Source organism: Buceros rhinoceros, unplaced genomic scaffold (genome assembly GCF_000710305.1).
Source record: "Buceros rhinoceros silvestris isolate BGI_N320 unplaced genomic scaffold, ASM71030v1 scaffold19384, whole genome shotgun sequence".
Lineage (NCBI taxonomy): Eukaryota > Metazoa > Chordata > Aves > Bucerotiformes > Bucerotidae > Buceros > Buceros rhinoceros.
The window spans coordinates 1-15,637 of record NW_010410256.1 but is presented as its reverse complement, the minus strand read 5'-3'; the positions used below and the strand labels follow the sequence as shown (position 1 = coordinate 15,637).

The window sequence follows — 15,637 nt, the reverse complement described above, 5'->3', positions numbered from 1 at the left end:
ACCAGACTCGTGAGGAAGTCAGCTGTGCCTGTGATTTATTCCAAGAACTGACCCCAGATGAGGGCTGAACTAATTTTTTTCTCTGTGTGTGTATATATATACCTACACACATATGCACTTGTTTTGATGTAAACTAACAAGTAATTTAATATTAGACAAAACTTTCAGACCTAGGTCTCTGCCATAGGTTAATCCTTTCTAGGGCTTCACTCCAGAATTTTCCAGAGAATATTGCATAGGGCAAATGCAGTAGGCTTAGCCAGCATGCCCCACCACTACTTGAATTACGATGCACATGAGTAGACCTAAATCCCTGTGCTCATCCTTCCTGTTCCCAGGTGTAACAGCCACCTCCCACCACGCTTTCATTGTCTACTGCATGAATTGTGTAGTGCTAGGCACAACCTGATCCACGTTGTACTCTGAGCTACGGCTCTGGGGACACAGTACAGCAAGTAGAGCTTACGTACTTGAGGTAAAAGTTGAGGTGAAAGTTTACATGAGGTAAAAAACTGTGCTGCTTCACCAAAATACCTGTCACAATAGGAGCTGTTAGGATGTTCAACAATGGCAACACTTCACATAACAGAAGTGGTCTCTGTAGGATGCTGTGCCGATATGCAGCGCACAATCTGAGCAATAGTCCTACTCAGACAGGTCACTCTCTTCAACTGCAAAAGTACCTCTTTGTATCCAGTGTTGTAGTTGAGGCACTCACGGCTGCTTGGGTTAATCTCTTCCTGGGTGGACACTAAGCATCTGAACAGGTAACTACTGCACTGTTTTCTTCCTGGAGCTAGGACCAGAGCTCAAGCAGCTTTGTCTCCCACCTCTGCTCATTCACCTTTAGAAAAGCATTAGGTGCAGCTGCTACAACAAATGTTAATCTGGAGAAGAACATGGAATCACAAAAAACGCCTACTATGCTTCAAAGTGCAAGACTGTGTCCGGTCAGAACTGTTGTTCGTAACACGCGACACAAAGACTGATACAGGGACACCCATCGTACGACTGCTATAAGCAGAGCAGTTAACATAAACTCCCTCCCTAACAGCTACTTTTGTTCTAGACTGGAATAAAGACAGAGACAGCAAATAAACTGAAGAACTGGTATAAATAGAAAATGGTTTATTAACATCAAAACAAAACAAAGTCACACTTCAATGTGTGACTTTAAAGTAAACTAAGTACCCAGCATCCACACTTCCGAAGTCAAGCATGCATGTGGAAGGAAGGGAAGCTGGCGCCTGCTGGCATGCTCCTCAAAACCTTCCAATTTTATTAAGTTTATTATAGCAGGGTATGAAGTTTGACTTCCTACAGGACACCGAGGAAGTGGAGAACAGGTATCTCTGTCTGCACATACAGGATTTCCATAACCATCCTTCTAACAGAAATGCCATTTGCTGCTCTTCCACAGGCTGTGAAACCAGTGACAAATACAGAAGAAACCGCAGGGCTTCTGCATACTCTTCTAAGACAAGTTACTTATGAGGAAGTATTTATTTCATGAGCCTGGGCAAACTACTCACATGAGAAGTATCCAAAATAAGACCCTTTTGAACACTCAATCATCAAGAATTACACGTGAAATGTAGCTTCTGAATGTGGGTTACAACTTTCCACATACAAACAACGTTGCAATCCTCCTTTACAACAGAAGGGAATGGATTTTTAGAATTCTATTCCTAAAACGTCCTTCATTTTAAAGGAACTATTTCTAGTAAGACCGTTTTGAAATGAGTTCTTCAGAAAGAAAGCTTTCAAGATCATCCAAAAGGAGCTTACATGCAAGCTTTGCTTTCACTGCTGGAGGCATCCCCAATGAACACTGCTCAGGTCTATGGTTTAGGTACACGTAAAGCATGATGATGACTCTGACAAGTCTTTTTTTTTTTTATCGAAGAAGCCGCTCAGCCTCCTTGGACTTGCTTTCTTTTGTTTTCCTCAGTAATGCCTGTTTTATAGCATTGATCTTTTCATCAAGTTCAGCCAATGAATAATTCTGCTAAAAGAAAAAAAAAAAACCACAACCATTTACATCTCATAACTGTTAGAGAAGTGGCTTAGCACTTGAGGTCACTGGGTGTTGCAGTATGTGACAGAAATACTTTTGCAGAATTGTCTGGATCTAAGCCTATGGCTATTTTCGCTTGAGAGCAAAAGAATGTAAAGTTAGTAAGCTGACAGTCCTAACCAGGGATCAATACATCCATGCTATTTTCATTAGATGCCTGTTTAACCTGTTCATATAAAACCAAAAATCCTTTGAGGTTAAAACACTGGACAGGACTATCCAAATCTTGTAGAACCTGGCTTTATATCTGAAGGGCTTTTTTCCTATTGCACAACATCAATCTCCTCTGTGCCCACTTAACCTGGTAATTTTTTTGATCTCTTCTTACACAAAGAACCGGTCATTTTAATGAAAACTTGTCATTCTTTGGAGGATTTTTTCCTCACATAAACAAACCCAGTTCCTCAGGTTTCAGATGGCCCACACCCCATCCTACGCGTCATCCTCAGTGCAGCTGTCTCCAAGCATGGTGGCTTGTAGCTGACACTGTTTCAGCTATGGTCTCACTTTTGCTCAGGAGAAATTCTCTTGTGGCCTAACGTACATGGTTAATATGTTCCCTCATGTGACGGTGGTGTGAAAATGGCCAGCCTTCCTGACTTAGGTGAGTATCTGCTGTAACGCCAAGTCTTTATGCAATACTTTTGCTGAGTCAGACATTTCTATTCTATTGAATCTTCTTATTTGTTTTATTGGTTTATGAAGAGACATTTCATCAACCTTCCGTCTCCTTCCCTTTCTTTCTTTGCCAGATGTCCAATACTGACACTTTCTGGGAAGTTAGGTGTTTGCTTGGTAGAACTTCTGATTACTTTTCACTCAGAACATCCTAAACTTACAGTAAACAAAGGTGAACAGTACTTACGTGGGGAGGCTGAACCTTTCTCCTCTTACCAGAACAGCTCTAAAGAAAAGACAAAATCAAAACTGCCTTAATGTTGCACTGACAGAGGACCACGAGTAATTCTGTAACAACGCTGACAAGAGTCTTTAAAGTACAGAAAGAACACTGACTGCCATTCCACGGGTTAAAGAAATTTCTTTTATAATTAAGTACTTTGGATCACTACTGGAGAGCAGTCAGAAGCTGTTGAAGCTTCTCCATGCTTGGCAGCCAACAACTATCAACTTAACTGAAGCTTCCTTCAGACACAACCAAGATCAATAACCACCTTTTGAAACTGTCAGTATTTTTCTTCCTAGAATTTTCCTGCACCCAACACCGCTAATTACTGCACAACACTACTGTTGCCACCATCACAAATTTTCCCCAGATTCCTGTTCTAGAGAAGATCCTAAAGCCTTTTCCAAGGAAATTTCAGCTTACAAAGGCGTACATTTTAAATTCTGCATTCCAACAACTTGAAGGAATGGCCTCAAAAATACAGGACTTTATTGGTCTCCAACATAAAAAAAAATGTACAATATTACTACTGGTTTTTAATTGTTGATTCTTCTTTTGCTGGTCTCAAGGGAGAAGATACAAATTAAAATATAATCAGCAGTAAAAGTGACATTCCAACTGTTACGTGGGGAGAGAAGAAAGAGACAAGAAAATTCTATAGCCAAGCAGAGCCTGACGTAGTAACAACTGATGTTCTCTTTGTCCTCATCTCCTTTGTGAGTGAGGGACAAGGTTTGCTACCCAGAAAGAGGCAGGACTCTGCCTGAAGACTAACAAAGTCACAGAATCACAAGAAACAACTTTTAAAGGGTTTACTCTCTCTCATCCTACTGGAAGTTATTTCACATAGATGATCTTTAGGAACCAGATCATGTACAGAAGTCCAAAGGATTTCAGCTGATTTAAGCCATTAATGATTTGTATCAAGATCAAAACTGAAGTCAATTTTCTTGTCAGAAGAAACACTTCAGATTTTAAGGTGGAGGAGATATCCAACCTCTGTAATACACTTACAAATTAGTTAAACTTGGGTGGCTGCAGTTTTTCTACCCCAACAAATACTGTTTTCTTTCAAAGACAAATTAGGTAGAAATACGAAGTTACATAGATGGTCCACATGAGATATAACCATTACACCAAGCCAGAGTTGCCTATCAAAAGTGTCTGCCCTCTGACTCCTTATGGTTTTGTCTATTCAATAAAGATTTAAGTACAAAACTCCCGAATGCATTAATGTATGCTAAAAGAAATTGAGAGTATTTCTTACTACAGATTGAAAATATTCAGGAGACAGTCCTTCCAGCTCAAGGATTTTATCTTCAAGCTTCTTAATCCTCTGATAAATGTCTCTTGGTACAGGACCACCTAAATATACCAGTACAAATACAAAGAAATCAGAAAAAGTACTTTTTAAACTAAAGATTGCAAGTTTTAGTGGTGAATTCTTTGAGTCCAGCTATGAACCAGTAGCTGAAACAAAATGAGTGGATGGCATAATAAAACAGAAGGGTAATTAATACGATTCAGTAACATATAAGTTGTCATTGAAGGCAACGGACAACTTAATTCAGGTGGTTGAAATATGTCTGACAAGGTCCCTTGAACAACTAATGATCATTCTTACAATATATCGGGCTGCCCAGGACAGTGGTGGAGTGCCCATCCCTTGAGAGGTTTAACAGACATATCAATATGGTGCTGAGGGGCATGGTTTAGTGGTGACCTGGCAGTGCTGGCTTAACAGTTGGACTCGATGATCTTTTCCAACCAAAATGATTCTGTGATTCTTCATCAGTCGCACATCAAATGTTACCACTTCAAATCTGACAGCAGCATCAGGAGGGATGGCAGATCACATATGAATTTAGCATCGATATCTGAAAGAAACCTATCTCCACTGCGCATCAGAAGTTAGAGGTGAGGTAGGAGTTGAGCTTGACAAAAACCAGCATTTGCCTGACCATAGATGGAAGAAGTGGGGCTGAGGAATGTGTATGTGAATGGAATAACAGAGCTTTGGGGGAGGGGAAAAAAAAACAACAAAAAAAACACAAAACAAAACAACAACCCCCGCCCCACACACACACCAAACCACGCAAATCCTAACGAAAAAAACCCAGCAAAACCCGCAAACGCCGCAATACACAAACCCACCTCAACCCATTTGCTGTTTGCAGCTATACCACAGCAGCTTGGCCTTGCTTCCCCATGTAAGAACAGAACTGATCTAAAGATCAGCCTTAGAAAGCATCTTATTTACGCTATCTAGTATTCTATAAACTGAAATCATTTATTACAACTCACACTGGCTATCCCAATTAAAATGATTGCCTGCTTCTGAACAGTAGTGACAAACAAAGCCTTAGCAAACTTTCACTTCTCTTGCCACCCCTTTCCATTCATTTCTACATCTGTTCAGTAAGGCAATTCTATTCTACAAACTACTGAAACAGGCACTAATGGTTTGGGGTTTTTTTCCATTTCTCCACTTCCTCACTTCAGACAACTTTACAGGTAGCTTCCCTCCTTCAGTTCTGTTCCCACTTTACAGAATTTACTCTTTTTAACATTACTGTCACTAACTGTAAAGGGAAAAGAGCAGCGCTAGCACTAGAAGCTGTCCTGAAAAACAGCAGAGGAGTCAAGAACAGCTCTTTCAGTCATCAGAAACAAAAACTGGTAAGCAGCTATCTGAAGCAGATTTCCTGCTCAGATGGAGACTTTTTCCACAGCCACTGGGGAAAGTAACATCTTGAGATCTTCCCCAGAATGCTGATTTAGACAGGAGTGGAGCTGGAATTGCACACTTTAATCCTCCTCCCCTACACTGTGGTTCAGCTGACCTGTAATCTAGTCAATGTTCACCATATGCTTAGAGAATGGACTGGCATCCATCCAATATTCAGAAGCCAAAGAAAAGTCAGTGTGATGTGTAGAACATTCACTTTATTGGGTGAAGATCTGGGCTTCTGTTTTAAAAAAGTTTTTCAGGAGAAAAATAAGATTCCTCCTCGGCAAATGTCTCACTGATTTATATTCTAGAAAACCGAGGCTCCGGTGAGGAAAGAAACTGCTTTTAAAAAGTCGGTAGCCTCGTGGCTACGGCATTTATTTTAGTGAAAGGTGTGGGCAGCTGAAAGGTTTGCACAGCTAAAGGGAAGTATTAACAACAAGCTTCCTACATCCTGGGAAATAAGCTTCTTGCTTAACTGCATTTCAAGAATCATCCATCTTTAGAAAAAGGTTTCAGGTTGTCTTTTGGGTTGATCCCATTCTCAGCCCACCAGATGCCCATGAAGCGTGACTGAGTCCTAACCTCAGCTTAACCTGTTCAGTGGGTCCAGGCAGAAGGACTCCACTGGCTATGGGGAACCCTCACCCCCAAATATTCCAGATTGCTTTACATCCTATTCTGAAGTGTCTCTCTCTTGTTTGCCACCACATCAATCGCAGATTTATGCAATTTGGGTATAAATCTGGGTTCCACTTTGGGTATAAGAACCTAAATGTTAGCTTGGAGTACTTAGGGTGACTAAATCCTTCAGTGGATCTATCCACTGTTTTTACAGTCACCGGTTTTATAGATTTACCCCATTTTACTACAGCAGTGACAACTGCAGTACAAACTGGCACATGGATATCAAACTTAAAACACGACACAAACCTGTTTGTAACCGTAAGTGAGCTTCAATGTTCTGCAATCTCTCCTCCACAGCTTGGTTTCCGCAATCATGCGTGGGTACATTGGCTTTGTGACTGGACCCATGTGCTCCTTCAGATCTAGTTTGAGGTCCATATGTATTTACAACCCTAGAAACTAGGTAGAGAGAACACAAATTTAACATATATGCATCTGAAATGCAAAGTAAATCTAACTAAAGCAATCCAAATATTAAAATATGAAAACCTGTGTTATACCTGTTTCACACAAATCTCTCATGTGAAGGGTCCCACACACATTAAGATCACAGGTTTGAGTAAAAGTTTTTTCATACTTTTGTGTGAGTAATTAAATTCAGCAAAACCCCAGGACTTGACAAATGTCAAGTAAGAGAATTACTCATACATCCATGTAGAATGTAGAACTTGCTTCAGTCTTTGCCAGTTTTACTTCCAATTCCTAAGTGTCATTCACAGTTCAGTTATGAACTGTTCAGGTTTTAGTTCCCTTAAGTGCAAGCTTTTATTTTTTCCTGTAATAGTCTACCACACAAGTTACAAACTAACACTCAGCTTAAAAAAGTAGCTACTGGAAGTGTTTCTTGGTGAAAGACTCTAAACTCAAACTCACTTCCTCACCTCCTTCTTTGCTTACCAGACCTTTAAATACTTATACCTCCCATCATGGTTCACAACATTATTCGGAATTCCAGAATTCAGAGTAACTAATTGTTTCTAGAACCACTATCAAGTGAGTTACTGAGTATCACTCTCAAAAATGGAAGAGAGGGTTATTTTCATTCTCAATTTGGGGATTTTGTGTGGTTTTAAACACAGAGTAACTTACGTACACCTAGAGAGCAGAAGATGGACTATTAAGTTTTACACCTAACTTCTACTGCACAATCATTTCTTCACTATTTACTCCTTCCCAAAAGCTTGTCACTTCCCATAAATCTGTATCTGAGAACTTCCACTGTGTCCCGAAAATATTTTCTAATTCAATATACTTACAGGGACTGAAAAAATAGAAAATTGTTTAATTTAATCTCGATTCCTTAACTCTGCTTCTGGCTTCACCTTAGAAGAAAAGCTAAGAATTGTTCAGTTTCTCTGTCCCGCTTTACCTTTTGCATCTTTCCTCTCAGACAATGAAAATAAACTACTTTGTTTTGGTCTTCAGTGAATAACCATCAGCTTAATGAAGCAATTATGAGATTGAAATCCTTGGAGAAGCAAAGATTTAGAAGTACTCACTAGAGTCAAAACTCACTACGTTAAGTTTGCATTTTTTGAGCATTCTATAAAGTGTTTTAAAGTCAAAAGTTCATCAGTGCTCTTCCACCCGGACACTCTTAACAAACAGGTATTAAAATAACTGCTTACCCTTTATATGGCTTTTAAATCCAGGATAGGGCGTGAAAATTGCATCTGTTCTGGCACAGCTATTTTCTAAATAAGTAATAATAACATTAAAAGTGAGGTCCTAATTATGTATTTATAATTTAAAGTATACTTTAACCATCATCAGCTTTGAGGCTTTTAACAAATCTAACTAAAATTATTCATACAATAAAAACATCAGAAATACTTCATTCCTTCTATAAAGACTTGCTCATTAACAGTTTCACACACTTGCATGGACCTACTGGTTTTAATTGGTAAGTGACCTAAATATGTATACATAAGTATGCACTTATGTATATAAAAGTTTGTTTGGATCAGGACCAATTTTTTTCCAATTTACATTTTATTTGTTCTTACTTTTCACTGCATTTTTCTGTAACTTATTTCTTTTTCCCTGCTTACCACTGTTACTCTGTTTTTACATCAATTTTTGAAACTGTTCTCCTCCTGTTTTCAGAACGTTGATGACTAAAACTAGACCAGTCTTTTCTCACCTTCCTGCATTTATCCTGATGCCTGTGACTTCTTTACTCTGTTTAACCATAAAAACCTACACCACAGACTATCTGGGTTTACTGTAATGTTTATCTTTTAACCTCTGTTCCTATACACCAAAGCTTTACACATATTATGCCTGATCACACAAAGGAAGGTCTTATCATCTCTTCTATCATAATTAACAATTTTAGGAACCAGTATTTTACTATCTAGCATATTCTAGTAGATTTTAGATGTCATTTTCATTCTATCTAATATTCAGAGTTAAACTTTCTTACTACAAAGCTTACAGAACAGCGAGCTTTGACCTCTACAAGTGCAGGTACACCACAGAGACAATGCTCATCTAGGTTCACAGGTACTTAGAAAATGTTTCAGTACTATTTAGGCATATAAAAGCGAAGACACTTCTAAGATGTGTTTGGTTACAGAGTTACTGACTATGCTGATGGGATCCAGCCTACCAAATGGATTTAAGATTGTTTGGTCATAGATAAAACCAATTGTGCCAGTTGGTGTATTAAAAACACCAATAGTATGAGTAATGTTGAAAGGAAAAAGTTATTCTAAGTAGCCGGTAATTCACATCGATGGCAAAAAATACTTCTTTGTAATTTAACTAGCATTAAATTAACTTCAGTTTGAATATGCACTTCACAAAACTTTTCTGAATTGGAATTCTGTTGACTCAGGAAGGACCATCTAAGGAACCACAGTTACAAATCATCTGATTTAGGGTCACTGTTCTTAAAATGAATACAGTAATAGCTATAATCTTTCTGTGTGGGATACATTAAACATTGTCATCCAATGACTACTTTTTTTAATCCATCTGACAACATCTGCAGTGCACATGCAAGTTCTTAACTTTAAAACAAAGTTACTCTTAAAATAAAGTTCTGGTTTAAATATAGAACGATGCTTTTGAAATACAAAAAAATAAAAAAACCCCCAACTTCAATTGCTATGAAGATTAAAGTCTGGCTAGCCAGTTACCTTGATTACAATCAATAACATTGCAAAATTCCCTGACATTATTTTCATTGATCTCAGCTTGTTTCCTCTCGATGAAGGCTGATATCCGCCTGTCGATCTGCAGGTAACGAACACGACAGCATACGTCCATGTCATTCATTATTTTTTTCTTTTTTTAGTTTTTTTTTTTTTTATTTAGGTAAATCACTTACTTCTGCTTTTCCAGCTTTTATCTGGACGACCTCTGGATCAAAATTAATATGAGCATCCTTCAGATCTCCCAAGTCATAACTTGCACATTTTTCTTCAGTCTGACAGTTACCATCATAAACATCTACACTTGTTTCACAAGTCTGGCCTTCTGTTTTACCTGCAGGTTCAACAGGGCCTATATTTTCCTCTTTAATCAATGACTGGAGTTTCTCTAAAAGAGGCTGAACAAAGAAAACAGTGTGTTAGGGTTAAAAAAAAAAAAAAAAGGGCAAAAAATGCCCACAGCAAAAAGCAAAAAGCCAGGTACTACTACCATTTCTGAAATAAACTGAAATAGTTTTAGGAATTACAACATCTGCCTCTGATGGAACACAGTAATAAAACAATAAAAAGGCAAAAGCTATAGCTCCAAATATTGTGCACACCGTGCTTCTGACCTTTTGGACCCCTGCCTTTTAGAGAGTTGTATAGGAAAACTCCCAGATTTCTGCAGAAATCTGTCTGTCACTCCTCTGTTTCCAGCTAAATCAAAGCCTCGATCGTTGGCACCACTGCCACTTAATTAACATGTCATTCAAATGCCCACTCGGAACAGTAAGGCTCAGTATTTTTCCTCCTCATCGTGAAAGCCAATGCTTTCACACCGCAAAGCCTTTACTTTATCACCACAGCACTACATTCTCCACTTGAAACCGCAGTTGCCCAAGTGAATGAGAGAACACAGACATGAAATACATCGGCGTTATCCTGAACACATGCTTTTCTTGACACGGCTGATTATCTGCTCAGGTCATGAAATTAAATGAGAATGCACTGACATTTGTAGAGGCAAAAGTAAATGGTTATTCTACTGCAATAACTCTTACACAAGATTAAACAACAAAACCTCAGTACATGTATGTCACAGCCCCTTTTTTTAATTTGTACCAGTTTTGGCTTGTCTGAATTTCACTGCTTATTTTCCTCTAGAAATTACTTTGGTTTTTTTTAAATGACATGACTTTTACTGGTCACATTTCCTGAAATGGAATCAAATTCCTGCTTGCAGTGTTCTTACAGTTGGGTGTAATTTTTACTTGCTTTATCTTGCATATTTTCTCTTTTTGTTTATCACACCAAAGATTTGGTGGATGGTTGGAAAACAAAGTGTCTTTCTTTAACCTGCAGACAAGCAAATACAGCCAGTTCCTTCTTCACCCTCTCGGTACCACACACTTGAAATAATTCATTGAACTAACTGAAGCAATAAACTGGGATTCAAATCCTCACCTTTTAAAGATGAACTTCAAGGTCAAAACTCTGTTCAGTTATTACCAGCTGACAAACTGCTCACCCTCCCTGCCATGCAACTAAATTACATGTACTTTTGGCAGGGTTGGGAAGTTTCAAATAGTTAAAAGAAATGACAGTAATGGTGACTGGCTACTTGGCAAGATGAGACATTAATGTCAAAGAAATTACTCTTTAGGAAAAAAAAAAAACCTACGCCGAAAATATATTTAATTGCGGTAAGACACTCCAGGATGTGTCATGCTGGGATAATGCCACTTCTTGAACCACTGAAAGCACTCCATGAGCCTCAAAACTCACCCAACGCATGGAATCATTATCAGAGCATGACACACACCTGCCGGGTCTTATTGCTTAATTATAACCCACCATCGATGGAAATGGAGCACATTTACAATGCAAGTCGAGAGAAAGCAATGAGGCGGCATTTACCCAGGCTGCTCACCTACCGGGGCTATTCCCACCGCTCATCGGAACAATCCAGAAGTGCCAGTACCTATGAAGCACAGCGGAATCCCAAGCCTGCAATACTTTTGCATTATTTTTTGTTGGACGTAGAAATGTAAAATCAAAACAACGGAATATTTACAGTTTCAGTAATGCAACTACATTCAGTTGTTGATCACTTTTGTCAAGTCAAACGTGTCCAATAAAATATTTACCTGCAAACATAAAACATGCTGCTGAAGTGCGCTAAAGAGCAGTGCTGGCTGAAGTGCTGACGTGCTTTGAAGCTTGTTCCAATCAATCACAACTTTCACGACATCGTCTCCAAGGTTAAGCTTCAAAAGAGCAAAACAAACACAACAAAAAAATATGTTGTATTAATGTTACAAAAGTATACAGGACAACAAGGATGCTCAAGCTTATACAGACTCCATTTTCATATGAGGACACTGGAGAGGTTTGACATTAATTCTAATCCAAGCAGCTGTCATTTTCAAAGTAAGCTCATATATTAGATCATAGTAAGGAATGTTTAACTTCTGAATATCTCATCACACTTTCAGTGTATTAATGTGAGCTTTAGTCAGTTCAATTAACTACTGTAAAAAAACATATTGTTCACGTTAATTCTTCCTTTAACAGTTGGTAGCACCACCAGAAGGAAGAAACACACACCCAGGATGACACTTGTAAGTTCATGTATTTTATTCAAAGATTTGCAAGGCTATCTATGCCTGTATAACCAGTCTTGATAATGCACCATGTCACATTCTTCAAAGTTTTACTTGCTGCTAATCCAAAAGAGGCTTTAAAAATAAGTGTTAAAAAAATAAGTGTTTAAAAAAAGAAATTTTAAAAAAACCCTCAAGGTTAAACAAACTGTAGACTACACAGCACCACTATGAAACCCATTTTCACATCACACTACTTCCTAGCAATTGTCATAGTCTATTCTCTTTGCCAAGGAACTGTGATATTTAACTCCCAAAGCACATAGTGGATCTGAAGTTATATTTAAAGGAACTATGTATCTTCTATAAGCTAAAAATAAACTTTTACTTTCTAATACAAAGGTCATTGTTAAGAATCACTAAGGAACTACACACTTTCACACCCACTTTTGCCATTTTTGTTCACTAAACCTCTTCTCGAGTTCTTGAAGTAATGAGTGCTTTCATTCCCCAAAGCCAAGTAGATTGTTTTCCAGCCAACCTCTGAGTGATCCCCCAATTCTAAATACAGATAAAACTCTTGTTTAAAATCACTGGGAACCTGCAGGTACTCTTGAGACACAGAATTCCCAAGTCACATCCATATTTGTATATCTACATCTACTTTTTTTTTTTTTAAAGAAAAAGGCGAAAGAATCCGCAGACAACAGAAGTGACCTTTAACATATGGTCTAAAGATATTTAACTTCTAACAGCATCAAGTATCGTGGGCAAGAACACAGAATGCATATGCACTTGATTCCTGAATCCACTGCACAGTGTATGAGGAAACAACAAGAACTAAGCACAAGAATTGCTCCGTCACTCTGGAGGCAAAGCAGTGGATACCAAGCTCCCTTACGCTAGCTTTAAACCCCAGCATTGTTAGAATTTTTTACGTAAAAAACTAGAAGTCTGAGCCTTCCTTCTTCAGTCAAAGAGTGACCTTGTTAAATCCAGTGTTAGATTGCAAATTACAGAGCAAAGAGATGGCCTGACTAGATACATAATGTATTTTAGGTAATTTTCACACAAATGGTTATTCCTGCTAAGCACTTAAAGTACATACGATGTAGGAAGAGTAAGGATTTAGGAAATACTAGTTTGAACAGCTTACCAAATCAAGAAAGTATTTACAATTTACTAACAATAAAACTTGCATACATGATCCTCTGAAGCACGTATTTCTTCCCAGTCTGTCTTACGCTACATTACAGTCCACTGACAGGGTAAAAAAAGGTGTAGATGTAAGTCATAGTAATGAAACAAAACAGAAGTTGTACTGTGATTTCTTAATAAGCCTCCTTCTTCAAAAACGATCCGCTGATGTGTGCCTTCATATCATAGTGTGTGACTCCTGTCCACTGGCTCAACATACAGAACCAGCAGAGCCTCTGACTTTGAATAATTTAGAGGCCAGTGATATTTTAAACTCATAGACACTGCTTTTAAGTATAGGAATAAGCCTCTTCTGCATCCAAACACGTTTCTCATACAAAAGAATTCGTTTTCTTAATGCTTCACATCCTTCTATCCATACGAACAGTGACAAGCAGGTTATGAAGTCTGTGATTTGGTAACTTCAAAGCCTGTGTACACTTACAAGTTCTATTCTACAGCAATTTACAGGGTCATAAGCCATTTTGACCCTTTGAAGTTATTTTATGAAAGACATTGACTGTCACTTGGGGCTCAAAGACCTTTTCACTATCGGTCAAACATCTGTTATCTCCGGAGACATCCTCCTAGTCACTGTCATTGTTTTAGGGAAAAAATGCCTGTACCCGAAATATTCCCGCAAGCATAAATCCAACTTAACTACAATGGATCAAAACTGACAGCTCATCATCCAGCACAGGATCACTCATCTGTTAGAGGGAAATGAGGAATCAGTAGTTTCAGTCAAGAACACAGGATGGATCGCTAGAGTCAGTAAATTGGTAATATGCTACAAGTAAATCTACCAGACCTCAAGTGCTGGCAGACAAGAGTGTAACTCAACAACTGGAAACAATCTTGACTGAGCAATGAAAAGGGTCTTCTCAGCTAAGATGGAGCAACCAGACACAGTTCAGCACAGCGCACAGTGAAATAGGTTTGTCATGGGAAGAATACACTCCACATGCCAAAGAAGACCATGTTACTCTGCATCGTAACTACTGTAACTCTGCTGCGGGGATGCAGCAGCTCTAAACTAGTCTCTTGCAATTGTCCGTGCACACTCAAATATTGTTAAAAATCATTCTGTTCTCTCTGGTGACATGCTGGACACACAGAGAGCTTTGGAGAACAAGCTGCTGAAGAAGAGAGAGAATCTGGAGTGTTCAGTGTAGTTGTAAAAACACGTAATTAAGCCCATCACAAGCACCCTAGTGAAGAGCTTCGGAAACTTCTCCTTTATTCCTCTTTGTATGTTTCATAAACACAAGGTTCAACTTTTCACTCATTAACATTATAAGAGCAGTATCGCATCAAGATAAACTGACAGCCATAGGTCATCACTGATGACATTCAGAATTCTCACCAGGGTGATTTTCTCATCCTCAATACATAATCTCCCTGTCTCAGTAACCCTGTGAATCAGCGGTGTGTGATCACTGAGCTGCTTCGTGCTGCACTCCTGTTCTAAAGCTAGCATGGCCTTTAATCACTTCAGAGACAGGAAAACTGACTCTTACTAGTCAGCACCTGAACTTTCAGGGCCTTAATTCTGGATAAGTTTTGTTTGAAAACAGTAACAATTACTAATAGGTTTTGAGGTGAGAAGCAAATATAATGTAAAATTCTATTCAAATAAGGGGAATTGCTCTAAAATATAATTTCAGATCAGCGAGCAGCTACTACTGAACTGTCTCTGTATCTAAGTGTCCATTTCTGTGTACTTCTGTAACATAAACATATAGTAAATTACAATCCCTCCCACAGATATCATTCATCATCTGGCCCCAAACCTTCAAAACGCTGGTTTCAGAAGCAAGAGCGTGCTTCTGCTACCTTCACAGAACTATACATATGCTTCCACAGTGGAACAAGAATTAATCTGTAAATTATTTATGGTAATAATTAAGTTGTTACTAAAACTGTCTCCTGATAAGAGCCTCCCACCACTACCATAAGATCTGTTACATAATTCATAGCCATTACTAAACCTAAAGTAGGTGTTTCAACTTAAGTACCACAGAGCAAAGCTGCTTTAAAAATTCTGACCCACTGCGACGCACTCTGTGTTTCATACTACGTTGTCACCAAGGCAAGGCTAACTTCAAGCTCCCGACCATTTATTTTGATTTAACGCACAGTAAGCGTTGAGATGCAGCAATTAGGCACATTACACCTTCTCCTGGGACAGACCATCCGTCAAACCACAAAGTGACATAAGACGTCCCGTCACTAAGAGGCAGAGGCACGGCCGCGACTACCAGGTGCCGCAGCACCCCGGGGCTGCCCCCGTCGGGA

The 15,637-nt window shown here is 38.7% G+C and overlaps 1 protein-coding gene across 1 annotated transcript; it reads right to left on the bottom strand.

The window, feature by feature from the left end:
• Positions 1 to 1,706: 1,706 nt before the first annotated feature.
• Positions 1,707 to 11,806, bottom strand: MBIP (MAP3K12 binding inhibitory protein 1; the record flags this gene model as incomplete). Its single annotated transcript, XM_010135561.1, has 8 exons — positions 1,707 to 2,008; positions 2,943 to 2,981; positions 4,249 to 4,346; positions 6,646 to 6,798; positions 8,028 to 8,093; positions 9,543 to 9,639; positions 9,734 to 9,955; positions 11,687 to 11,806. Coding segments are annotated over 8 exons (906 nt in total), but the record flags the coding sequence as incomplete, so codon positions are not given.
• Positions 11,807 to 15,637: the final 3,831 nt, after the last annotated feature.